The 28,000-nt window shown below is 44.3% G+C and overlaps 1 protein-coding gene across 2 annotated transcripts in view; it reads right to left on the reverse strand.

Annotated features, from left to right (window-relative positions):
* Window positions 1-27,575, reverse strand: part of PEPD (peptidase D) — a 216,048-nt gene extending 188,473 nt beyond the window's left edge. For both annotated transcript variants that reach the window (XM_063141338.1, XM_063141337.1), the window contains exons 1-3: window positions 27,498-27,575; window positions 19,008-19,191; window positions 15,914-16,041 (exon numbers count right to left, since the gene is read on the reverse strand). In XM_063141338.1, coding sequence (XP_062997408.1) covers window positions 15,914-16,041; window positions 19,008-19,191; window positions 27,498-27,541 — 356 coding nt within the window. In that variant the 5' untranslated portion in view covers window positions 27,542-27,575. The remainder of the gene's footprint in view (window positions 1-15,913; window positions 16,042-19,007; window positions 19,192-27,497) is intronic.
* Between the last annotated feature and the right edge of the window lie 425 nt (window positions 27,576-28,000).

The raw sequence follows: 28,000 nt of genomic DNA on the forward strand, positions 1-28,000 counted from the left end.
CAGTCAGGGGGGCTGCGGATCGAGGCGAACAGGATCGCCTCAATCCGGAGCTTCGCCTGAAGGTAAGTGGGGGGGAGGGGGACTAATCTGGCGCTGCCGGCGCCGCCATCCATGCGGCGGCGGCGGCGGCAGCACCAGGTAAAGGAGCAGGGAGGAGGGACGCTTACCTTCCTCCGTTGCCGGCTTCAATTGAGGCCCCGGTTGAAGCTGGAAGTGAAGGCTGAGGCCTCTTCCGGCTTCAACCGGGGCCTCAATTGAATCCCGCGACGGAGGAAGGTAAGGGGGCGGGGTGGGTGGGTGGTTTCCCTTGCGCCGCCGCCGTCCATATAGTGACGGCGGCGAAGCCGGTTCTCGCTCCGCAGAGCGGAGCGGGAGACGGGCAGAGCAGCGCGAAGAGGATCGGGCCCGATCCGGATTTTCCGGATCGGGCCACGAAGCGGATTGAGGGGTCCGTGCACATCCCTAGTGAAATCCCTTCAAAATGCTTGCAGTTTACTCAAAACCACAATAACAGCTCATCTAGAATGTATACCACAGGTTAGGAAAGGTAGCACCAAGTCCAAGAGGTCACCAGCATGGTTAACAAGCAAGGAAGCTATTAGAGAAACGAGGGCTTCCTTCAGAAAATGGAAATCTTGCCCAAATGAAGAAAACAAAAGGGAACAAAAGCTTACACAAAGGTGATGCAAGTAGACAATAAGAGATGCAAAAACACATTCTCAAGAGCATATCAAGACCAACAATAAAGAATTCTTTAAATAAATTAAAAGCAGGAAACCAAAACAAGGAAGCAGCTGAACCGCTGGATGACAACAGAGTTAAATGAGTACTGGGAGAGAGAAAATTACAGAGAAGAGAAATTAATTCTTTTCATTCTCTATGATTCTAAAACAGAAACCTCTGCCTGAACTAACATTTTCAGGAAGGCAGTCTGAGGAATTGAGGTAAATGGTGGTGATAAAATATCATAGAATCATAGAAGAATAAAGTTGGACGGGGGCTATAGTCCAACTCCCTGCTCAATGCAGGAATCCACCTTAAAGCATCCATGACAGCTACATCTTGAAGGCCTCTAGTGTGGGAGAGCCCACAACCTCCCTAGGTCACTGGTTCCATTGTCGTACTGCTCAAACAGTCAAGAAGTTTTCCCTGATATCCAGCCGGAAACTGGCTTCCTGTAGCTTGAGCCCATGAGTCCGTGTCCTACACTCTTGGATGATCGAATGGAGATCCTGGCCCTCTGTGTGACAACCTTTCAAGTATTTAAAGAGTGCTATCATGTCTCTCCTCAATTTCAGTCTCTCTTCATAGGGCTTTGTTTCCAGTCCCCTGATCATCCTGGTTGCCTTCTTCTGAACACGCTCCAGTTTGTCTCAATCCTCTTGAAGTGTGGTACCCAGAACTGGACACAATATTCAAGATGAGGCCTAAATAGTGCAGAATAGAGTAGAGCCAGTACTTCACGCAATTGGGAAGTTATACTTCTATTAATGCAGCCCAAAATAGCATTTGATTTTTTTGCAGCCACATCACATTGTTCACTCATATTCAGCTTGTGATCTACAACCATTCCATGATCCTTCTCGCTTGTAGTATTGCTGAGCCAAGTATCCCCCATCTTGCAACTGTGCATTTGGTTTATTTTTCCTAGGTGTAGAACTTGGCATTTATCTCTATTAAATTTCATTCTGTTGTTTTCAGCCCAGTGCTCCAGCCTATCAAGATCACTTTGAAGTTTGTTTCTGTCTTCCAGGGTATTAGCTATCCCACCCAATTTGGTGTCATCTGCAAGTTTGATAAGCATTCCCTGTACCTCCTCATCCAAATCATTAATTAAAATGATGAAGAGCACTGGGCCCGGGACTGAGCCCTGTGGTATCCCACTCGTTACCTCCACCCCCAACCCCAGTTTGAGAAGGTACCATTGATAAGTACTCATTGAGTCCAATTCTGTAGCCAACTGTGAATCCACTGAATAGTTTTTCCATCTAGCCCACTTTTAGCTAGTTAATCAAAATATCATGGGGCACTTTGTCAAAAGCTTTGCTGAAGTCAAGATATATTATGTTCACAGCATTCCCACAGTCCACAAGGAAGGTTACCCAATCAAAGAATGAGTTCAGATTAGTCTGGCAGGATTTGTTCTTGACAAATCCATGTTGGCTTCTAGTAATCGCAGTCTACTACCGACCACCCAATCAAGGAGAAGACGAGGACGAAACTTTTGAGAAACAAATTGCCAGTGTTTCAAGGAAGTGTGATGTAGTAGTGATGGGGGACTTCAATTACCCTGATATCTGTTGGGAGACCATTACTGCCAAAAGCGGCTCTTCCAAGAAATTCCTGACATGTATGGGTGATAACTTTCTCCTACAGAAAATGGTGGAAGGAACTAGAGGATCAGCAATCCTTGACTTGTTATTGACCAATAGGGATGACTTAGTGGATAAAGTGGCAGTTACGGGAACTCTGGGGGAAAGTGACCACGTCATACTTGAATTCTTGATTATGAAGGAGACAAAAGTCGAGCGTAGCCATACACGTACTCTGGATTTTAGGAAAGCTGATTTTAATAAACTCAGAACTATAATAAGTAAGGTCCCGTGGCAAGGGAGCCTAATGAGAAAAGGAGTGCAGGATGGGTGGGAGTATTTAAAAAATGAAATTTTAAAGGCACAGTTACAAACAATTCCAACAAGGAGAAAAGATAGAAGACAACAGAGGAAACCAATGTGGCTCCACAAAAAGCTTATTGATGAACTGAAAACAAAAAGGGATACATATAGGAAGTGGAAGGAAGGCCAGGCTACAAAAGAAGAGTACAGACAAGTGGCGCAGAAGTGCTGAAATGGCGTCAGGAAGGCTAAAGCTGTGAATGAGCTGAGATTAGCGAGGGATGCTAAAAGCAATAAAAAGGCTTTCTTCAGATACGTGAGTAGTAAAAGACAGAGGAAAGAAATGGTGGTTCAACTGCTTAATGAGGATGGCAAATGGATAACAGACGACAAACAAAAGGCTGAAGTGCTCAATTCCTACTTTGCCTCGGTCTTCTCCCAAAAGACTCCCTATGACTCCCCTGGAAAAAGTGAAGTAGAAGTTGAGGGGGCAGGATTGCAGTTTGAGATTGATAAACAAATGGTCAAAGAACACCTAATTTCCTTGAATGAGTTCAAATCCCCAGGGCCCGATGAACTGCATCCAAGAGTAATGAAGGAGCTAGCGGAAGAACTCTCAGAACCTTTGTCTATTATCTTTGCAAAATCATGGAAGACGGGCGAGGTGCCGGACGACTGGAGGAGGGCTAACGTTGTCCCTATCTTCAAAAAGGGCAAAAAGGAGGAACCTGGGAACTACAGACCAGTCAGTCTGACATCCATCCCTGGGAAAATTCTGGAGCGGATTATAAAGAAGTCAATCTGTAAACACCTTGAAATCAATGCAGTGATTACTAGAAGCCAACATGGATTTGTCAGGAACAAATCCTGTCAGACTAATTTGATCTCATTTTTTGATAGGATAACCTCCCTTGTGAACCATGGGAACGCTGTGGACGTCATATATCTTGACTTCAGCAAAGCTTTTGACAAAGTACCACATGACATTCTGATTAACAAACTAGCTAAAAGTGGGCTAGATGGAACAACTATTAGGTGGATCCACAGTTCGCTACAGAATCGGACTCAAAGAGTACTCATCAATGGAACCTTCTCAAACTGGGGAGAGGCAACGAGTGGGGTGCCGCAGGGATCAGTCCTGGGCCCAGTGCTCTTCAACATTTTTATTAATGATTTGGACGAGGAGGTGCAGGGAACGCTGATCAAATTTGCAGATGACACCAAATTGGGTGGGATAGCTAATACCCTGGAAGACAGAAACAAACTTCAAAGTGATCTTGATAGGCTGGAGTGCTGGGCTGAAAACAACAGAATGAAATTTAATAGGGATAAATGCCAAGTTCTACATTTAGGGAATAGAAACCAAATGCACAGTTACAAGATGGGGGACACTTGGCTCAGCAATACTACAAACGAGAAAGATCTTGGAATTGTTGTAGATCACAAGCTGAATATGAGCCAACAGTGTGATATGGCTGCAAGAAAGGCAAATGCTATTTTGGGCTGCATTAATAGAAGTATAGCTTCCAAATCACGTGAGGTACTGGTTCCTCTCTATTCGGCCCTGGTTAGGCCTCATCTAGAGTATTGCGTCCAGTTCTGGGCTCCACAATTCAAGAAGGACGCAGACAAGCTGGAGCGTGTTCAGAAGAGGGCAACCAGGATGATCAGAGGTCTAGAAACAAAGCCCTATGAAGAGAGACTGAAAGAACTGGGCATGTTTAGCCTGGAGAAGAGAAGATGGAGGGGAGACATGATAGCACTCTTCAAATACTTAAAAGGTTGTCACACAGAGGAGGGCCAGGATCTCTTCTCGATCCTCCCAGAGTGCAGGACACGGAATAACGGACTCAAGTTAAAGGAAGCCAGATTCCGGCTGGACATCAGGAAAAACTTCCTGACTGTTAGAGCAGTGCGACGGTGGAATCAGTTACCTAGGGAGGTTGTGGGCTCTCCCACACTAGAGGCATTCAAGAGGCAGCTGGACAACCATCTGTCAGGGATGCTTTAGGGTGGATTCCTGCATTGAGCAGGGGGTTGGACTCGATGGCCTTGTAGGCCCCTTCCAACTCTGCTATTCTATGATTCTATGATTCTATGATTAATCACTGCATTGTTTTCAAGGTGTTTACAGATTGACTTTTTTATAATCTGCTCCAAAAATTTTCCAGGGATGGATGTCAGACTAACTGGTTTGTAGTTCCCAGGTTCCTCCTTTTTGCCCTTTTTGAAGATAGGGACATTAGCCCTCCTCCAGTAGTCCAGCACTTCACCCGTTTTCGATGATTTCGCAAAGATAATGGACAGTGGTTCTGAGAGTTCTTCTGCTAGCTCCTTTATTACGCTAGGATGCAGCTCATCAGGCCCTAGAGATTTGAACTTGTTCAAAGAAATTAGGTGTTCCTTGACCATTTATCAATCTCAAACTGCAATCCTGCCGCTTCAGCTTGTGCTTCACTTTTTCCAGAGGGGTCACATAGACCCGCTTTTGGGAGAAGACTGAGCCAAAGTTGGAATTAAGCATTTCGGACTTTTCTTTGTCACTTGTTATCGATTTGCCATCCTTGTTAAGCGGTTGAACCACCATTTCTTTCCTGTCTTTTACTAAGCACAGACCTGAAGAAAGCCTTTTTGTTACTTTTAGCATTCCTTGCTAGCTTCAACTCATTCTCAGCTTTAGCCTTCCTGACACCATTCCAGTGCTACCTCTCTGTACTCTTCTTTTGTAGTCTGGCCTTCCTTCCACTTCCTATATATGCCCCTTTTTGGTTTCAGGTCATCTCTTAGCTCTTTGTGGAGTCATATCGGTTTCTCCTGTTGTGTTCTATCTTTCTTCCTTATTGGGATTGTTTGTAATTGCGCCTTTAAAATTTCCTTTTTTTTAAACTCCCACCCATCTTGGACTCCTTTTCTCATTAGGTCCACTTGCCATAGGACCTTAATTATCCTAGTTCTGAGTTTATTAAAATCAGCTTTCCTAAAATCCAGAGTACGTGTATGGCTACACTCAGCTTTTGCTTCCTTTAAAATCAAGTATTCAAGTATGACGTGGTCACTTTCCCCCAGAGTTCTCATAGCTGCCACTTTATGCACTAAGTCATCTCTGGCCTTAGCTTGACCTAAGGATTATCCCAGGCAAATGGAGGGGTCGTCCATGCCTGCTCCCGGGATCCCCTGTGTGGCGTTTGGATGCATAGGGATGATCCTGGGAAAATCCTGGGATATAGGCCTGGTCTAGCCATGACCTCTATTGCTCAGTATCAAAACAAGGATAGCTGATCCTCTAGTTCCTTCCTCCACTTTTTGTAAGAGAAAGTTATCAGCCACACATGTCAGGAATTTCTTGGAAGGACCACTTTGGGCAGAATTTGTCTCCCAACAGGTATCAGGGTAACTGAAGTCCCCCATCGCTACTACATCACACTTCCTTGAAACACTGGCAATTTGTTTTTCAAAGGTTTCATCCTCGTCTTCTCCTTGATTGGGTGGTCGGTAGTAGACTCCGACTATCATGCTCCTTTTATTCCTTGCCCCACTTATTTTAATCCAGATGCTCTCAATGGGGCTCCCAGGCTCATCCTCCTGTACTTCTGTGCAGTGATAAGTATATTTAAGTTCTCGACCTTAAAACAAATTGAAAGTGGGTCCAGAGTTCTTAAAGGACACAAAAGTGAAATTGCTGATCTTCTAACAAATATATGTAGCATGCTGCTAAGATCAATGACTGGTGGATGGCCAATGCAATGCCAATTTTTAAAAAAGAATTCAAGAAGGATTAGGAAATTATAAACCTGTTAACTTTTTGTCTGTTCCAGCAAAATAGGTTGTTAAATAATAATATTATTATTATTATTTGTGTGACACACACACACACACACACCTTTTTCCTCTTGCAAGGAAACCAAGGCAGTGGACATAATCCTCTGCCTCTCCAATTTCTCCTCACAACAACCCTGTGAGGTAGGTCAGGCTGAGAGTCAGTGACTGGCCCAAAGAGCTTCACGGTTGAATGGGGACTAGAATCCAGGTCTGCTGAGTCCCCATCCAACACTCTAACGATTACACCACACAGGCTCTCCTGCCCAACAACTTTTTTTAAAATGGCGACTCTTAAGGTAATTATCACTGTCTGTACTTTTTGCATTTCACTTCCTTCTGACCTCACTGCTTGCCAATTTGTTTCTTTTTAATAACCCTGCTATGCAGCTGCGCCAAGGACGGTACACACTGGCATTGCATCCACACCAGATGAATACATGAGGGCATTCCTTTCGAAGTACAGATCTGTTTGCACCTGGAAATGGCCATTACATCATTAGTGTGGGTATTAATTTGAGAGCCAGTGTGGTGTAAGTGGTTAGTGTGTTGGACTGGGAGTCGGGAGATCCAGGTTCTAATCCCCACTTGGCCATGGAAGCTCACTGGGTGACTATGGGATAGTCACAGACTCTCAGCCTAACATACCTCACAAGGTTGTTGTTATGAGGAGAAAATGGAGAGGAGGAGGAGGAGTATGTATGCCGCCTTGGATTCATTGGAGGGAAAAAGGCAGGATATAAATGTAATAAATAAATATAAATAATTTCTGAGTCAAGGTAACAGAACGGCTTAACCAAAGTAACCGCTTCATCAGGCAAAGGCTGCATTTCTCTCCTGTTTCTACATCCCACTTTCAGCTGTCAGCATGACTTACAGTATGTGCCCCTTTTCACAGTTATTATTGTTTCAATAATCATTTCATATTGCATTAGTCTTCCAAAAGCCTACTGGCTTGGAGACAAAATGATCACCAAAAAGAAATGGAATGCAGCTGGTGAGAAGGTAATTGCAATATTCCTAATCGAATTTGTAATCTAGCACCAAGTCCATCTGTAAGCCAGCTCTATTTTAATACTGATAACTGTTTTTTGGAAGCAGCAGAGTGCAGCAGGAGAAAGAAAAATTTAACACCCCTGATGGCCGTGCAGCAATATTTGAATAAACAGCTCACTTTGCATAAAACTCTACAGCAAGAAGAGAGTTTTTATTGCTTCCGATACATTAAAGAATTACACATAAAAGCGTCAGTTAAGAGGGTGTTAAACAACTTGAAGGAACACTTTAAAATGTCTAAGCACACACTGTATCTACATAAGCAAGTCAAAATCCATGAGGCATTCATGCTCCTGGTCCCTTCTACTTTGGCAAGAACTGTTGGGACACAGAGCAGTGTTTTTCCTGCAGTGGAGGCCCCTCTTCCGATATTGGACCTCAGCACCGTGGGCCAAATCTGTACACCCAGTTTCCCCAACTTCTAAATGACAGATTTTGGACACAAAAACACATTCTATATAGGTTCAAATGCATTCCTTAAAGCGTCGTTACTGGCAGTAGGAACTTTTAAGCTAATATACGTTGGTATTTTTTGGCCTCCCCCTTCTGCCTTCAGGACCACCCCACCAGTGGAATTCAGCCACTGAAAGCTTCTCCAAAATGTAACTCAGTCTTCATCTGACAGAGATTCGACATCCGTAGCACAGTGGCTCCAACTCAAGTCCGGTATATCACATCGTGGTTTCCGGTAGTCATAATTTAGAATCTAAGCCATGGTTGGAGTCTCCCAACAGTCAACAGGCAAATCAGAGTTTAGAGCTGCTCTGTCCAATTTTCATTTATTGTCCTCTCAGCTACCCAAGTTCCAACATGCGCTTCTATCTCTACAACACAGCAGACCCTGGAGGGGGAATAATGTTACCTTAACCCCAATCCATCGTGCCAAACAACAGTTAGCACCCATTCCAAATCATGGTTTCTGAAATTGGGTTTGCTGGCTATTTGCAAACCATAGAGATGTAAAGGCCCGGGGAGGGAAACAGAAAAATTCGGGGGGAAACTGGCTTTTCACATTTCTTTCCGAAGCCTCTTTTGTTTTTTTCCCGAAAAATTGGAAAAAATGAAAAAATGAAGAAAAACGGATTATGGGATGTTTTATTTTAGCATGATGAACAAAATTATAAGACAAGGTGTTCAGATATTTACTTCTCCAAATGTTTTCTAAAAACTGTCCAGTATCATATTATTACAATGTCTGTGCACCAAGGACAAGCAAGTCCTAGGTTGCAAACTGAGACTACAACTCTCAAATGCAAGAGCAAGATGCATTTCTGGCTCTAGGGGGCACTGCCATTGAAGAAGAGACTGAAACTGTTAGTGATGGCCATAGCTCAGAAAATGAGTCTGTTGAAATTTCATGCATATTCATTGAATCTTGGTCCCTTTTTCTCAGTTCTTTTTATGGGAATGGGGGTTTTATGTCTTGACACTGGAGGACAAGCTGAAACATAAATAATTTTGTTTGTTACTAATGTTGGTGGTTTCTACTTTTGTTGTTTTAAATTGATTTTTTGCCTGCGCCTCATAAACTGGCAGAACCAAAGTTCCTTACAGTTCAGGTGTTCCTAACAGTTCAGGAGCTTGTAGCTCATTTGTTACCCAAAAAAACAAAGAAAGTAAATTAAATTTGTAATAATTGCTTGAATACACTGTACTTTTAATATACCAAATGTAATAATTTTATGCCAAACCAACTTGGACATAATTACATTTTATGTTACTAAAGTAACAAAGTGACTTTCAATCTGTAAAAAGTGGTAATGTTGCATTATTTCAATTTTTCTGAAAATTTCCGTTTTTTTCCGAAAAAGCCGGAAAAAAACCATTTTTTCCCATGGCTTCAAAATTTCCAGAAATTTTACATCTCTAGCAAACCATGATTTGTTAATTCCAGTACTGAGGTGTGAATTTGGGCGTGAATTGGAATTGAGCCAAAAATGTGATGTCTGATGCAACAACCTCCCAGTTCATACAAGTCATAATGGGGGGGGGGGGGGGCTTCACATGATTATTCTCACAAATGCACAGTGCTGAGGTATAGCACATGCCAGCCACACACCCCATAGCTCAGTGTGACAGAGCAGATGCTTTACGTGCAGAAGGTCCCAGGTTCGAATCCTGCCTTCTCCAGGTAGGGAATCCTGGTGGAAACTCTCAAGAGCTGCTGTCAGTCAGTGTCAACAATACTGGACTTGGATGGATCCAGGGTCTGACTCAGTATAAAGCAGCTTCTGTTGTTCCTAACATGAACACCAGCCTGTATCAGTGTGAAGGGCTCTACACATACACAAGTATACACACATCAAATAGTGCCAAACACCTTTCTTGTGGAGGAGCCTACATGCATACATCTATTAGGCCTCCTTGCGCTGCATGCTGAGAACACGGCATCTTAGCCTCCCAACTTGCAATATGGGATTAAATACCATAAGCAAGACTGATAGAAAGATTTCTAAATGTTATATAAACACGAAGCATTATTATTCTTACTTTGTACATTTTCCTCCCATCAGCTGAAATCTGTCTCATTTATCTAGCCATTTAAAGGTTGGTACTCCACTTTCATTGTGTTTTTTAAAATTGTACATGGCTGTTTTCGTCTTGTTTGAAGTTCTATTATGGTTTTATTCAGATAGTGTGGCTGTTTTAGGTTTATACTGCCTTGCATTGCGCTGAGTTCTACTTTGCAGTAAAGCCACAATGCATACACAATTTGTAAATAGGTGGGTGTGTATGGAAGATTGACAAGATATTGGATTCGCCCATTATAAATGTGGTTTTTCAAGCCATGATCGAAGGCTTATCAGTTATCTCATACCAATGACCGGAAGATATCTTTCTTCCTTTAGTACGCCTCGGTAAGTTGTCTTGGAGTCAACTTATTTGACACCTCTTTTCTGCTGGTTGGCATTAGGAACAGAAAGAAAGAAAGAAATGGCTCCACCTGCAATTTTAGCAGTGAGAGAGAGCTTGTCAGCTGCAGTTTGATCTATATTCTCATGCTAAGTTAAGTTTATGGAATAATCCTGCTGTGAAAATAGGAACGCAGCCTTTTTGCGGAGGAACTAGGATGAGAATGGGATTTATACTCTAGATCAGTTAATAGGCAAAGAACAAGTTTCCAAGGGTCACATGTCAGGCCTTACGGAAAGGTGGTACAGGCCAAAACCGAAGGCCTATCAAAGAGTTGTTGAATCCAGATCTGACTGGGACTTCCAGTGCAAGGCAGATGCAGAAGATCCCTAGAGAAGCCAGCTGGGGCCCAACCTATCTGGGGGGCAGTAGGTTGGGAAACACTGCCATAGGGCTTCCGGTATTAACCAGTTTGGGAAGAGATCTAAACTTGTTTTCCCAAGCAGAGTTGATGGGATGAAATCTCAGCAAGACGAGGAGCAGTATGGTGTATGGGAAAACTAACACCCATGCCAGCTCTCGGGATGCTCGCGCTCAGGGAAGGACTGCACGTTGCAACGATCAAAAATGGCATCCTGGCATCCTACCGTTCCCTTCCGCGACACAACAGAATTAAAACTTATGACAGTTCCAACATTCTGTATTTCCCTGCTCTTGCCAGAGAATTGTGTAGCGCAAGGGTGGGCAACATATGGCTCTCCAGGTATTTTGGCCTACAATTCCCATCATCCCTCTCTATTAGCTATACTGGCTAGGGCTGGTGGTAGTTGTAGGTCAAAACATCGGGAGTTGCCCAACTCTGACATGAAGCAAGGGTAGGGGACGCACATAACATCAGGATACTGAAATATGTAAACTGAAATATAAAGTGAAATACTTGTTTATTTCGTTTCATTTCTATACCGCCCAACAGCCAAAACTCTCTGGGTGGTTCACAAAAATTATAAAAACTATAAAGTACAACTTAAAGTATAAAATATGGAACAGTAAACCACAATATGAAACCACAATATAAAAGTACAACCAGAATAAAACTGAGTGGCAATGCAGAGATTTAAACTACAGATTTAAAACAGCAGAGTTAAAAGACTAGGATGGTAAAATGCTAAAATACTGGGAAAATAAAAAGGTCTTCATCTGGCGCCAGAAAAAGAATAACATAGATGCCAGGTGAACCTCTCTAGGGAGCTTTTTCTACAGCCGGGGTGCCACAGCAGAGAAGGCCCTCCTCCTGGTAGCCACCTGCCTCATTTCCTTTGGCAGGGGCTCACGGAGAGTATGCAAAGCTTCTCCCCTCCCCACGTTGATTGCTGCTAGAGAGAGGGCAGGGGGACGAAAAAATTACACCAACATCTTTGCATGGGGCAGTTTTATGTCATGTCACAAATTAGGAGAACTTCTGAAACAAGGTTAACATTTTCTATAGGAAAAGCACCACCTGGAAAAGCACAGCTTAGATTTCTGCCATAAAGGATTTCGGAAACGCTCCAGTTTGGAGGAGGTTATACAGCATAGGTGGGAGTCCAGGAGGCGCTGCCTAACCATCACAGGTGGCTGTCTTCTTTTTACAGAACTGAATCGCTCTAAGACAATAGCCCTCTTCGCACAGAGACAGAAACCCTCCCTGCCATATGGTCTATCCAGCACACTTTGCCATGTGGGAACAGCTGCAACCGCATCCTCGGTCTGGAATTAGCATTTAAAGAAGAGTAATCGCTTCAATTAGAAGCCATCCAATCCGAGAAAGAGACAAAAATATTAAATTAGAAACAATTCCAAATTACAAAACAGAGCAGAGGCTGAAAATTTACAACGTGTTAGGCACAGCATAAATATAATTATGATTCAGAGAGGATGAACAACGCGCAATGTGGGCCCAAGCTCCCAAAGAACTGGAGGTAACTTGACAATAGCAGCAAATGCAAAGACAAGAACGTGGGGCCGGGGGTGGAGGGGGCACGAATAAGCCTGCCAGCAACTACAGACCACGGCCTGCTTGCACTTTGCCTTTGGAGAGAAGTGGAACTTGGAGGTTTCCCTGCAGCAAGCTCCAGAATCTTTAAAAAAAACACCTCTCACCACACACAGGTTTTTAGCAATTCTAGCTAATGCACAGAAGTCATCAACTCTCACTACCTCTTAATTACCCAAGGATCGCAGATTTGCCTTTCGCTCATGTCCCTTTAAGAGAGGGGAGGGGAGAACCTCAAGCCTGGGATTCCTCCAGGTGGCTCCGCCCCTCCCCCTGGCTCCTCCCCAACCTTTGGCCCTGCCCACCACTGCACTCTGGCCTCCAGTAGCTTCTGCAAAATGGATTATTTTTCTCTTGCTCTTAAAGAGGTTTAACATTCCTCCCCTATAGGGTACAGGGAACAATCACTGCAGAAAAGCAATAAACTCCCTAAATGGCACAGAACGGTATTTCCTGGAAAATCCCAAAGCATTTTGAGCTGAAGGCTCTTTTTCAAGGGAACTACTTAGAAAATGATAAAGAGTATACATTTCAAACGAGCACCTTGACATACGGTTGATGATGATATGCAGTTGATAAAAACCATTAGACTTCCATCTCAAATTTCAATACTTCTTAAAAGAACTAAATGCCATCCCTTGTTGTCTCCTTAAGAGTAATAATACAGCAAACGGCCATAAAATCTTACGGGGGAAACATCACTTCTGTTCCTTGCTTTAAAAAAAAGTTTGTAAAAAAGCTTTATCCCCCTTTTAAAATTTGTGTGAAGTTGAGGTGCTCCTGCAAACAGGGCCTTCCGACGGATCCACAAGGAAACACTTGACCAGGTGAGCATGCTGCAGATAATGGTTTTTAATGCCAGACTTAAAAAGCATTAAGTCCAAATGTCATGTTGGTTTCTTTGTAGGACAGGGATGGGGAACATGCAGCCCTCCAGATATTGCTGGACTACAGCGTACATTAGCCCCAGCCAGTACAGTCAATGGCAAGGGATGCTGGGAACCACAGTCCAACACAGGCAGAGGGGAGATACGTTCCCACGCCTATTGTTTCTATCCCAGGTTCTGAGCTTATCAAGGACTCTTTTGCGGTCTAGAGTAGCCTTGCCCAACTTGGTGCTCTCCAGAAGCGTTGGACTGCACATGTGTTAGCCAATGGATGCGCCCTCTGCTGATGCAATTTCCAATGACTGCCAAGTAACACATGGAGATTAGTGGTAAGGAGCCATAGTGCAGCTGGGTCAGATCCAGATGCATGACTGTCTATCCGTCCACACTATATCGCCAGGATCATGAAACCTGGACACCCAAAACCTGCCATGCATGCTAACGGGACCTTGAGGTTGTTTTGTCTTTAAAATGCTTTATTTATTTATTTATTTATTTATTACATTTCTATACCACCCAATAGCCGAAGCTCTCTGGGCGGTTCACAAAAATTAAAATCATAGTAAGACAATCAACAGGTTAAAAGCAAAAATACACAATACAATATAAAAAGCACAACCAGAATAAAAACCACGCAGCAAAATTGATATAAAATTAAAATACAGAGTTAAAACAGTAAAATTTAAATTGAAGTTAAAATGAAGTGTTAAAATACTGGGAGAATAAAAAGGTCTTCAGCTGGCGACGAAAGGAGTACAGTGTAGGCGCCAGGCGGACCTCTCTGGGGAGCTCAGATATGGAATAAAATGGAATAAAAGTTAAGTTTTCAGGGAATGCAAAAAAAATGCTTTCACTAATTTCAATTAATTTAAATGTGGCCATGTGGCTGAAGCCCGCAGTAATATCTTCAGCCACTAGGGGGCAGGCATCAGTGTCACAGACCGGGACCCTGAACCCTCAATCCTCAGAGGATCCTGACCCCTCGGCCTCAGAAGAAGAGGCTCCAGAGCGAATGGTTCAAGGAAAGGACTCAGAAAGGCTACAGAAAGGCATCATGAGGTGTCCACCTCCCTAGGACCCAGGTTTCCAAAATGACCGTTGGCGCCAGCTCTCCTGCATCCAGAGGGAGTCAGATTCAGGCCATGGGGAAACTTGCAACTGCTGAAACTGGCCAGGGCCCTTTAAGAGACCCAGCCTCAGACAGTACAGAGATGGAGCCAACCAGCCTAAACCACACTCTTATTTAAACCTCAGTGTTGCACTGCAACAGCTGTTCCATTGTGCTGATCTCTTTCTGTCTTGTTTCCCTGAGAGACCTGACCTCTGTTCAAGATCTGATCAGTAGCACCACCCTGCAACCCAGGCTATAGCGCAGGGTCTTGACAGACAAGCAGAGACCAAGTCTATGTGATACCGCTTTGACAATTTGAAGACTAGCCCTCATCAACCTTCCCTTCTCCAAGGGAAACATATCCAATTCCTTCAACTTTTCCTCATCGGACATGTTTTCCATACTACTGACCACCTCTGTTGTCTTCCTCTGAACCTATGCCAATGTGTCTACAGTCTTCTTAAAACTGCTGTGCCCAGAACCGAACACAGTACTCCAGATGAGATCTGAGTAGTGTAGAATAAAGTGAAACTATTACTTCACATGACCTGGAAAAGATAGCTCCATTAATACAAACTAAAATCATTAGCCCTTTTTTGGCAGCTGCATTGTACACTGCCGATTTTAGTTTATGATCGACTACGACCCTGAGATTTATTTCACTATGAAGCCAGGCATCCCTTATCTTGTGCATTTACTTTTTGCCTAAATGCAGAACTCTGCATTTGTCTCTGTTGAATTTCATTTTGTTAGTTTTAGCCAGTTTCTCATTCTATTGAGGTCATTTTGAATTTCATGGCCTTCTTCTGGGGTGTTTATCCCTCCCAGTTTTGTCTCATCCACAAATTTGACTTTTTTTAAAAAAACACACAAACCCATTCTTTAGATGTAGCCAGCAAAGACGGATGAAGATGTCGTAACTTATATAAATTACACACACGCACATACACACATTTAAAATGGTTGAATTAGCTTAATAGAATATAAGGATATTCAAGACAATTCCGGTATGTTTCTACACAATTGCTTCTTCTACTTTTAATCCTAATTAGAACTAAAAAAAACTGTTTTTGTTCCATTTCAATGTTTTATATGTTACCTAGTTTAGGCAACTCAACTAGGATTTGTAGTTTTAAGTATGCCATTAAACATCATTATGACTGTTTTTGTCATTCTGCATTGCAGTAAATTAAGAGTCGAATAGTTGACGAAGGAACGTGTTCCGATTTGACAGACGAGCTGGTCAATTTTAAACCTCCCAGTCAGAGAGGACAGGATATTTAGAGCTATGCCTGATGGAAAGCTATTGGCCACTCACTGCCTACAGAAACGAAACAAGGGTGCAGCTGAGATTCCCTGCAGCAAACTGGACTGTTTTATCTTTCAAGCCAGAAGAGACGTTTCTGTCCCAAACAGGAAATGCCACTCACTTCCCCCAGAAAAAAGAACATTTATTTTTAATACTCAACCACAGTAATGCACAAGACTATTCAAGGAAGACTTCAGAAGTATCAAGAAAAGAAAGACATGAAAGAAAGCTTACTTCCCCATCCAAACTGCGTAGCTTTCAGGGAGTCTCGGGATGAAGAGAACGGCATTTCCACTGTCAACCTCAACTGCTCCGTAGCAGTCGGGCTCAATTACTCCAAAAGTCCAATGGAAGTACGATTCCTAGAATCAATGAGTTAAAGGACATTTCATTGTTCCGTTCCTTTTCTCTGGACTCTTTTTTTTTAATTAAAAAAAGATTTGGAAAGATGGCAAGCTGTATCAAAAACAGTGCCACGTGTGGTAACATAAATCAGGTTTAATGATTTCAAATAAACACAAAACACCTTCCAGATCATCTTAGCCTAGTTTTAAATAGGCTATTTAAGTAAACAGGAACGCTGGCCAAGTAAGAAATAGGACCGATGGTAATTACGACACTCTGCACTCCGATTTTAGAGACGTTTATTTCAATGGAACTTAATCCCATTGTGGAAGACAGATGAGTAGTTGCCACAATTAAAGCAAGCTCCTCCTCATCCCAAGATGGGGATGCAACTTTTTACAAGGTGCCATGACTACTGACCTACCTCTTGCACGGTGCTTTACCCAAGCCAACAAACAGCTGGAGGATGCAACGAGAATCCTTTCTGCGCTGGTGTCAGAGACACTGGAGCTTATGCCAGAAGAAGAAACGCTATCCCAGGCCTGTGAGGGTGGGTATGAGCAGCAGTGCACAAACCAAAGCATCCCCAGGGGCTATGCCATGGGAAACAAAAGCAGGCGTAGATCTGTCTTGAATATCTGCATGCCATCTGATATGCAGGCGATGCAAAGCACAGGCACGTCATCTTACAACAGGGGTGTTGAAGAGGGCGACCCTATGGAAAGGAGGACAGGGTTCCTGTATCTTTAACAGTTGCATAGAAAAGGGAATTCCTGCAGGTGTCAGTTGTATGCATGCAGCACCTGGCGAAATTCCCTCTTCATCACAACAGCTAAAGCTGCAGGAGCCCTGCCCTCTTGGCAAGATAAAAGTAGGCAGGGTCACAGCTGAAGAAGCCGCTCTCCCTGGCCACCACTCACCTTCTCCCATACAAGCCTGCTGGGGTTCTACGACCTTTTCCTACAGTGCTCTCCCTAGAGAGGTCCGCCTCACACTGACTTTCTTGCCTGTTTGGCACCAGGCAAAGCCCTTTTTATTCTCCCTTTAAAACACATTTTTAAATGCTGCTTGCTTTATTTTAAATATATGTAATGCTACCTTTTGAAATCATCTTCTCTGTTTTACGCAGCTCAGTTACTTATCTCTTTTAAACGATGGATTTTTGTTGCTGCTTTGAAAGCAATACTTCTTAATGTCTTTTCTCCTTGATTTTCTCCTTGGTTTAATTGTTTGGCTGTTATTGTGTATCTTGCCACGAGAGCTTTGACTATAAGGTGATTCATAAATTGAATAAATAATTAAATAAAGGGAGGTCTGTTTTACAGGACTGCTGCAGCCAGAGGAACATATGAGAGAGGGACGTCTCAGTGGTACATAGGAGCACATGCCTTTTACTGAGTCAGACCCTTGGTCCATCAAGCCTAGTATTGTCGACACTGACTGGCAGCAGCTCCCCAGGGTTTCAGGCAGGAGTTTTTCATGCTCTACCGGGAGATGTCAGGGATCGAACCTGGGACCTTCTGCGTGCAAAACCACTGAGCCACAGCCCATCCCGAAGGCTCTGGAACTCCCTGCCAAGGGAGGCTAGATTGCTCCCCTCTCTGTTGTTCTTCCATGAGCAGGCAAAGGCTTCTTATTCCGGCAGGCCTTTGCCATGTGAGCTGGTCTGTTGCTGAAGTGAGTGGGATTGACTGGTTGAGGCTGTTTATTTCTTTTATTGTTGTGTTTTTAATGTATTTCTTTTCATATGATGTTTTAATTAAGATTTTGTTTTCAATCTGGATTTTATTGTTAGCCACCTTGAGCACCATGTTTTGACAAAAAAGTGGATTTATTTTATTACATTTATATACCACCCCACAGCCGAAGCTCTCTGGGCGGTTCACAACAATTAAAAATAGTAAACATTAAAAGTATACAAAAATTTAAAAATCATAAAAACAGTATAAAAACAACAGTATCCATTTAAAAACAACAATTCTGGGGTCCATTAAAAACAAACTTAACATTGTTAATGCTGTTAAAATGCCTGGGAGAAGAGAAAAGTCTTGACCTGGCGCCGAAAAGATAACAACATTGGCGCCAGGCGAGCCTCATCGGGAAGATCATTCCACAGTCGGGGGGCAACCACTGAGAAGGCCCTCTCCCTTCTTGCCATCCTCCGAGCTTCCCTCGGAGTAGGCACTCGGAGGAGGACCTTAGATGTTGAACGCAGTGTACGGGTAGGTTCATGTCGGGAGAGGCGTTCCATCAGGTATTGTGGTCCCAAGCCATGTAGGGCTTTATAGGTTAAGACCAGCACCTTGAATTGGGCTCGGAAACATATAGGCAGCCAATGCAAGCGGGCCAGAATCTGTGTTATATGCTCAAACCTCCCTGTTAATTGAATAAATAAATAATTGTGGGTGTCCCTGGAGAAGAGCCTCCTATCTTACTTAAGGAAGTCATTCTGCTCTGTAGCACACCGAATGCAACTACATTTTTCTCCTGTTTGCTGAATCTGCATGTTTATGGGTGTAGATGGTTACATGTCCAACTTACAAAACAGTAAAGGGTTCATACTGGAGGCTTTCGAAATAAGCTGGTTGCTCTTTGTGTCATGGAAGATTCCCAAGCATACTCTAAATGTAACTTTTGGCTTGAACTGTTACATACAAGTGGCTAACGAAGACCTATGGCAAAAAAATGCACATTCAGCTGGTATATGGATTGACTTTATGATTTGATAATGTTGCAAAAGCAATTTTGATGGCACTCAAACACTGATGCGATGCAATTTTTATATTCCTTATGAAATGTGTATGCGTACTTGGTTCAAATAAGTGTTTTCCAATTCAGAGCTTCTGGAAAGTAGCCGGCAACTAATAAAAAGGCCGAGATCTGAACAAGCAGCCTAACTTGTGTGCTCTTAAAGAGATACGGAGAGAAAGAACACAATAAAAAGGGAGAGATAAGCCTCATGTCTGTTCATCCCAAAGCTCACCTGGCGAAAGATAACACCCGTATCAGTGCAGTATCTGTTGGTCTGCTCTCCACCCTGCAGGAGGACAATGGACTTCTCGGGCACGTTGTTGCTTGCTCTCAACCGATCACACAGGCGGGTTCTATTCAGGGCAAAAAGTGCCGCTGGGACTCTCAAGGTTTCTTTCCCCAACCAAAAAGAGGACCTACGAAGGAGGAGGAAACATTAGCATAGACCTACAAGCGAGAAAGGCAGCTACGTTTGGTTAAAGTCATTTAGAAAGCCAACACTTATTTATTTTTTAAATTTATAAACTGCTCTATATCTAACAAAGATTCCCGAGTGGTGAAGTGTAAAGAAGAAAAGAAAGCTTCCTGAAAGGGCTTCTCCCTGTAACTAAAGTGCATTATGTACAAAATAAACCATTCTCGAAAAAACAACAGCTGTGCCTTCAGCTACACGTAGTCACTATGCTCAGCTGTTGCTAAGATGAAGATAGATATCAATGCACATTAACCCTCATGTGTTAATTATTATATGGCTTTCTTGGAAAACAGTAACTCAGAAAGCGAACCCTTGTTTTATAGCGGCAAAGACCAAACTTCAGTGCAACTCCAGCATCAGAAGTCCAAAACGCATGTTGCATGGAGCAACTGTACCATAAAGGAACTCTAATCTGTAACACTTGGAGATAATTCTGCAAAGCCTTTCGATATGCAAACGCAGCTTCTAAAGCCCCGGCCAACAACTTGTCTTCAGTTGCCGTGAGCTGAAGGGCCATTGACATTAGCTCCACCCACCCACCGAAGGCACCAGCCAAAGGACTCCAGAATCTCCTCTTCCTCAACGGTAGCAACTCTGGGAACGCCGGTCCTCTATTTCAGGGGTAGGAAGAAGGCAGCTCTCAGTCTACTGCCAGATCTCTGGGTAGTTTCTAACAGACTGGCAAGGATTCGTAATTGCTTAACTATAGCAGCAACAAAATTACTCTTTTCTCTCCTAAAATATAATGTGGAAATGAAAAAAGCTTGAAGTGGATTTTTCATGTGGAAAGACTATGAGCTCCATTCATTTCTGGTCCTCAGAACAAAATCTTGGCTCAAGATTCTTTAATTCTAACAGTCCAGACAGACATGAGTTTAAATCTCTATCTAGCAGCCACATTTTTCTTTCTTTTCTTTTTTTAAAAAAACCCCATTTCTACTCTAGAGTAGGTGCAGGGGCCTTAATCTGAACTGAGACCCTAGCAAGGGGGCAGGCGCTTTGAAGGTCCGGATTGAGCCCCCTGTTTCTACTCTAAATAAGAAAAACATAGGTGCTACATACAGATTTAAAGTAATGTTTGTTTTAGCCCTAAGTGTATGGTGTTTAAAACAGGCTGGTGGATCTTCTGAGTTATAGTAACACAAAACAAAAAATAGATCTTGCAAGCCTGACATCAGCCAACCCAGCTCTGTACACATCAGCTTCACACTCCCACACTGTGCCTTAGCTTATGTATTGGAGAGAAACAGCTGGACTCCATAATAACGGGAGGGTTGGCCAAAGTGCCCCTTACCATTCACACTGGAGAAGAAGCAACTGACGAGCCTTTGCTTGGATGAAAGGGAGGAACCTAGGGAAGGTCTCTGATGTTACGAGCTGTGCCAACATCCCCTTTTTGGGGACAAGGTGCCTGAGCGTGTGGTGGCTGGGCAGCTTCAGATGTCCTTGGAAGAAACTGATTATCTGGACCCATTTCAGTCTGGTTTCAGGGCAGGACACCGCACTGAAACAGCCTTGGTTGCTCTGACCGACAACCTTCTCGGGGTGAAAGACAGGGGAGTGTTAATCTTCCTGGATCTCTAGGCAGCTTTTGATACCATTGATCATGGTATCTTACTAGATCAGCTCTGTGAGATGGGAGTAGGAGGCACTGTGTTACAGTGGTTCTGCTCCTACTTGCAGGGCTGATTCCAGAGAGTGATATTGGGGGGTTCCAAATGTCATCGGAGTCAGCTGGGGCAGTGAAAGTGCTGGACTAGTGCCTGGAGGCTGTAATGGGCTGGATGAGGGTTAATAAACTGAAGCTGAATCTTGATAAGACAGAAGCTCTGTGGATTGGTGGTTCCCAAGTCCGGGAATTGGGTAAACCCGGACTGCAAAGTCCGGGTTCTTGATGAGGTTGCACTCGCTCTGAAGGAGCAGATGTGTAGCTTGGGAGTACTCCTTTGGGGGAGGTGGCTGTCTGGAGGCTAATTTCCCTCCAGAACCCACCGGAGACCCTTAACCCTTGCTGCTGTGCCAACAAATTTGCCACTGATATTTCGTGGCACTGCAGCAAACCTATGTCCCATCCCTGATTTTGCTGTAAAAAAAGTATGCACTCATTTTAAAACATAATCATTGGTGTCTTGGTGGCCATACAAAAGGCCAGCAAGGCTGTACATGGACATCGGACTGTACGTTGCCGCCGCCTCCATCCCATTTTCACAGTTCTATCGGGGACTTTTCTCTTGGAATCTCTGCTTTCCAATAAAGCAGCAGGCTTACGGTATTGCATTATTTTTAGATTCTTTTTTATGGGGTTTATTTCTATTTGTATTTTTGCACTGATGATGGCTTTTACTGATTTTGGATTCCCCCCCCCCATTATTATTTTCATTTATTTATTTATTTATTACATTTCTAATCCACTCAATAGCTAATGTTCTCTTAATTTATCCAAATTAATTATGCATTTCTGTATTTACGAGTTTTAGTTGCTTCGAGACTGTTTTTTGCAGCAGAAAGCAACACATGAATGTAATAATAATGATAATGGTCTTACACAAATGAATGAGAGTTATATAAAGTACTTTGACCAGTTCAGAAAACACTACATCACTAAGAGGAATACTTAGAATTTAGCAAAAGCTTTGATGATGCCAAAGCAATTCCATCATTTCATCCTACTGCGACTGCAAAGGAATTAAGCGGGACAAATATTGCATGTGATCAAACGGCAAAAGTACAAATGCACATATAAAAGCCAGCAGCTTTTCATCCAAGCCTCACACCCCAAGATCTGTAAGAAACAGCAGGGGGGAAAGCTAGCTGGTTTGGCAAAGGTCTATTCAGCTTTTTCAGGCCCTTTGCAAAATGCTTTGTAAATCCCACAGTGTGAACTTAATGGGCCTCTCAGTCACTTCGCTTTGCCGACACGCTGCAAAATAAGGAACGTGAAGGTTTATCTATGTCAAGAATTCAAAATTGGCATGGACAACTCCGAAATTCCCTTAATCAAAAGTTTCAGCCTTCACTTCAGAACATCTTTCACCCAAGAATAGTACAAACTTGGGGGGTGGAGGGGAGGTTAAATCTTTCTGACACGAATGAATAGATCAGGTGGGTCACCCACACCCAGTGAGGCACAAAGAAAACATGACAGACTCTTCGTAGGACATTTAATTACCATCACTTGCTTTGGAAACATTTTTCGTAAAGAAATGTGACACTCTGCTCTGGACTCAGCTGGAGGCCTCTTCTGGCTTTTCCTCCTCTTCCCCTTCCACGTCATCCAAGTCAGGCCCTATCTGTCAGTCACCAGGTAGGCACGTCCCAAGAGGCTCATTTGGTCTTTGGACTGCAATGAGTCTTTTTCTCATCACTGACAGAGTGCCCTGCTGGCACTGCAAGATTTCCCAGGGAAGGTCCATTTGGCTCTACCTTTTGTCCATGCATTCAATTTCACCGCCAGCACCTGTGCAGCGCAACTAGCCATTCACATTCCTCTTTGCTTCTTAGGCTCCCCACCCCCACCCCCCTAACTAGCTTACTGCGTTCTCTTCCTTCCTGCATGTCCGATTCCCCACCCCGAAGCATCCTTCAGTAGCCCAGATCACAGCAGCTGGCCCACCGCTAAAGCAAACAACAAGGCAAAGCTAGGTGCCCCTGCTGAAGAAAGTTAGGTGGGTGGCTATGAGAGGGGGCCTTCTCAGTGGTGGCACTACATTTATAGAATACTCTCTGCAAGGAAGATCGCCAGATGCCTACATTATTACCTTTTCCGCACCAGGCAAAGACCTTTCATTTCTCTCAGGCACCTAGGGCAGAATCCAGGGAGGTGCTTATGCCTCTGTCCATTCTTTTACACCCAGCCAATTCCCATCCCCAAGCAGCACCATCACATGCAGAAAGAAGGTGCAGTGCTCCTGGAGCAACTGGAAATGAGTAAAAACACTTGTTTCTGGAACAGGGCAGGTAGGCGGGGCTCACATAAGGAAGCCCCACTGAGATGTCTCACTGGAGAAATCGACATTTCCACTTGTTTCAGGGCTTCTGGAAGCACTAAGTCTTGCCCAAGTGGCAGGTCCCATTCAGCACCCAGCAGGATTCCACCCCTAGTTTTTAGATGTGATGGGAGTCTTCATAAATTTCATATTTATTCCTGTGTTCTTTGTTATTTGTTTTGTATTTTACTTTTTTTGCTTTTATATTGTATTTTAATCTTTTAGCTGTTATGGTTTTATATTGTATTGTATTCTTTCAGTTCAAGGGTGGGCAACTTGTGGCCCTCCAGATGTTTTGGCCTACAACTCTTAACAGACCGAAGCAGAAGAGCCAATGGCGTAGGTAGGACTGTGGGCAAAAACATTTGGAGTTCCCACCAGTTCCCACCACTGTTTTAGTTTTCTGCCCAGATGACATATGCAACTGGGCAAATCAAAAATATAATAATACAGCTATTATGCACACACACACGGCAGTGGGGGGAATTGTTACAAGTGAGTCAGCATGGAAGTAAATGCAGGAAGTACAGACAGTGATAATAACCTTACTTATAGCATCCATTCACAAAACAGTTGCTGGAGTATAACTCAGAGATCTTTGCACCCGACAACCATTTCGTGCGTGATTAGTTAAAGTGAAAAAGCCACGCGTCCTGCAATTACCACCCTGGAAACTGTTACAGTAATTAACACTGTCTGTACTATCTTCATTTCATTTCTCCTTAACTTGAGTGTATGCAATTCCTTTACCACGCCTAACCATGTGCGTACATATATTGTAGGTAACTCTACATCATCCTTCATGCATCTAATGAAGTGGACTGCAATGCCTGAAACATTATTCCATAATACAATAATAAATTTGCTAGTCTTTTTAGTGCCACAAGACAGCGTTGTTTTTACTGCAACAGACCAACACAGCTATTGCTCTGGAAATGATTTCCTAAACTGTATCTGGCAGGTGAGTTGCCTCTCTCTCTACCTGATGCCAAAAGGACTCAAACATAAGGTTCCTATTAATTTTGTCCCATTTCCCTTCCTCTCCCAACACTCACTTCCCAGGCATCCTGAACTCAGGGTGCAAATCTTCAGCTTACTTGGGAAGTTGCAGCTCTCCTAGCCTTACGAACGTAGGAGAGGGGCAGGTAAAGTCCCTGCAACGGCTCAGTGCCACCTGACCTTCTAGTCGTCTAGTTTCCTGGCCTTGCTAGGCTTGAGATGCTGCAGGTCCCGTGCAGCCAAGGAAAGAAAAGGACCCCTAAGGAGAGCCTCCTTCTTCTCTGCTATTGCCTCCTCATCACACCACCAAGCCCCGACAACCTTCAGAGTGGTAGCAGATTCCTTGAGCACCCACTCCAGTTCCTGTAGGACACTACCATCCATAGGGAAACCCAACCAGGAGCAGACATCTGTTCCTGGATAGAGCATGCAGGGAGGGAGCAAGAACAAAATCTGAGACTGCTTATTGTGCTGATACAACTGTGCCTGTGAGCATGTGTTAAGCAAAACTGTCCGCACCAACAGCAAAGTCAAGAGAGATTGTATTTGGTCAACAAGATCCCCAAAGCATGGCCTTCCCCAACCTGACACCCTCCAGATTTTCTGGACTATGACTTCCAGCATTCCTGACCACGTTTCTTGGGGCAGATGGGAACGTAGGAAGCTGCCTTATACTGGACCCTTGGTCCACCTAGCCAAGTATTGTCACCACTAATGGGCAACAATGGATCCCCAGGATTTCAGGCAGGAATTCTTCCAGCCCTATGTGGAGGTGCTAAGGATCGAACCTGGGACCTTCTGCATGAGCCACGGCCCTTCCAGTTCAATTCCAAGATGTCTAGAGGGCACCAGGCTGGGGAAGACTGCTCGTGCAGATGGGAGAGGTGGTATTTCGCATACGAACACCAACTTGCAGGTTTCAGGGAGTGTAGAGCACAAAGGGCAACAGGTGTGCCAACTTGGTCAAGGATAAGCCAGCTAGGTATATCCGTTACACACACCTGCACTCTACCAATACAATCTCTCGCAAATGGAAACAGAAACACTCGTATATCTGTTAAATCAGTTCTCATCCCTCAGCTTTTGAGGCAAGGTGCATTAGGAAACCAGCCAGAAGGCTTCCCATTTTTTAGCGTTTAATCTACAGATGATCCATCTGTACTTATTACATAACAGCTGCAACCCAAAACATGTTCAACAGAATTTATTGTCTGGACAGGCAGTTCTGGAGCAGTGCGGGAAGGGAAGCAGCGCACTGGCATTGCATGCTCATGCATGCCTGTGTGTTTATATGCATGCACACTAGAGATTGGATGCATTCTCTCCCCACTCCAGGATTCGATGTCTCTAAAGGTCTGGGAAAGAGGACTGGAACTTGAAGAACTCTCATTCACATCTGATAAAAGTGCTCACTAATATTTTATAGAAGACACACACAAAACTCCCCAGAATGAGGAATAGAGACAATTGAAAGAAATGACCACACACATCCTTCAATGCTCTACAGAAGAAATTAGCAGCACCCAAATGCACTTGTAAGAAGGGCCCCTCCCTGCCTGAGACTTAGAAAACTACCTTCCCCAACCCGGTGCCCTCCAGATGTTTTAGACAGCTTCCATCAGCCCCAGCCGCATGGCCAGTGGTCAGGAATGTGGAATTGTTGTCCAAAAGCTCTGAAGTGCCTCAGGTCTAGATTACCACTAATAACAGCTTTCCAGAGCTCCAGGCAGAGAAGGGGGTGGAAACTGCACACAGAGTAATCACTTTACTACTGAGCTGCAGCCCCACAAGGACACTGCTCTGTCTGCACTGCGAAAGGCTTCTGAAAGCAGGAAGCTGATCAGAAAGCAAGGAAGACGATAGCTTCACACATGTTTAACAGCCTACTGGAACTGGTGGCACTTAGTTCAAAATATGGCAGCCAGGTTGGTCACCAGTACATCTAGGGGTGAGCATATTACCCCAACATTAAAATCACTCCACTGGCTGCCAATTAGTTTCTGGGCAAAGCACAAAGTGTTGGTCATTACCTTTAAAGCCCTAATTGGTTTGGGTCCGGGTTAAATGGGGGATCGCCTTCTCCCATACAATCCACCCTGCACACTCAGGTCCTCTGAGAAGAACTTACTTCAGTCGCCCAAAACTAGGCTGACAACTGTTACCCAGAGAACCTTGTCTTCTGTTGCCCCCATACTATGGAATAGCCTGCCAGAGGAGATTCGTAAACTTAACTCTCTCTCTGAATTTAAGGCAGCTTTAAAGACTAGCCTTTTCTGGCAGGCCCACCCAGATGAATGTTAAGCCAAGAATTTTTAAGATGTGTTGATTGTTATTTTGATGTTGTATTGATTTTATATTGATTTTATGTATCTGATTTATACTGTGTTTTCGTACTAATGTTGTTCTTCACCTCGATCCGAAGGGAGAGGCAGGTAAGAAATTTATTATTATCAAACAGCTACAACTCATGCACCCGCATTACTACCTATCTGGACAGACTGTGACAAAACAGAGGGAAAGGAGGTGGCGCCTGGGGCGTTTTGTGTGGCTTAGAAATCTGCACCATGAGGGCTATTCAGAATTCTAGAAGGATCCCATTCACTCATGTAGCACCGGGAATGGGAGCTGAACCTGCACAGGCCCAGGGCACGCCAGCAGCTGAAAGGGTCGGCTATCTTCCCAAGGGGGAGGGCGCAGGGCAAGAACATGCGACCTATTTCTCATAGGAAGTTGCCTTATATGATGTCAGACCCTGGTCCATCTTGCCAGAGACTGTCGACACCGACTAGCGGCAGCACCACCAGCTCTCCAGAGTTTCTGGCCGGAATGTTTCCAGCCCTCCTTAGAGAAGCAGGCCTCTGCCACTGAACCACGGCTCTCCCTCCCTCCAGTCCATGCAAGGAATCCCTAAGGCAGCCGTTCCCAACCTGGCGCCTTCCAGATATGTTGGACTACAGCTCCCAACATCCCGAGGCAGCAGTGACCTGCAGAGGTTGGCCGGCTTTCGTGCCGCCTTCCCCAACCTGGGGCTCTGCACAGGCGCCGGGCTGCAACTCTCGTCCACACTGAGCCAGCAGGTCCGCGACTGCGCTGGCTGGGGATGATGGGAGTTGCAGTCCAACCGCTCTGCAAGGGCACCAGCTTGGGGAAGGCGTCACGAAAGCCAGCCGGTGCCTCCTGCCTGCCCGCCCGTTCGCTCGCAGCAGCCGCGGGCGCCCCTGAGCTCCAGCCAGGACAACGCGGCGGCAGCGCTCTCGCTTACCCCACGGACGCAGCCATGTTGCCTCCCTGGACCCGCTCGGTCATGTGGCTGCCGCAGCGCTCGTCAGCCGCTTAGAGCAGAGGGGGCGTGGCTTCGTTGCTCCTGGCAACGGGGAGCCCTTCGCCCGGCGAGAGGCTTTCTTCCCTCCAATCCAAGCTTCTAGTCCCTTTGGGCTGGGTGGGGGAGGACCGGAGGAAGAATCCGCTCGCGGCTTCAGGGGGCGCTTCTGCTGCTTGTCAGGCAGGGCTAAATCCCCCCCCCTGCCACCCACACAGCAGCAGCAGTACAGAAATACTAAATAACAACAACAACAACAACAACAATAATAATAATAAATTATTAATAATAATAGAAGCCAGCACAGTAAAAACATTAAAAGCAACCTTAAAAATCATAAGAATTGAAAAGGCCGAGTTAAAAAGATGTGTTAATAATAATAATAATAATAATAAGCAGCTGCAGAGCAGCTGACAATAGATGTAAAAACCAAAAGACACAATTTA

Source organism: Elgaria multicarinata, chromosome 14 (genome assembly GCF_023053635.1).
Source record: "Elgaria multicarinata webbii isolate HBS135686 ecotype San Diego chromosome 14, rElgMul1.1.pri, whole genome shotgun sequence".
NCBI classification, from domain to species: domain Eukaryota; kingdom Metazoa; phylum Chordata; class Lepidosauria; order Squamata; family Anguidae; genus Elgaria; species Elgaria multicarinata.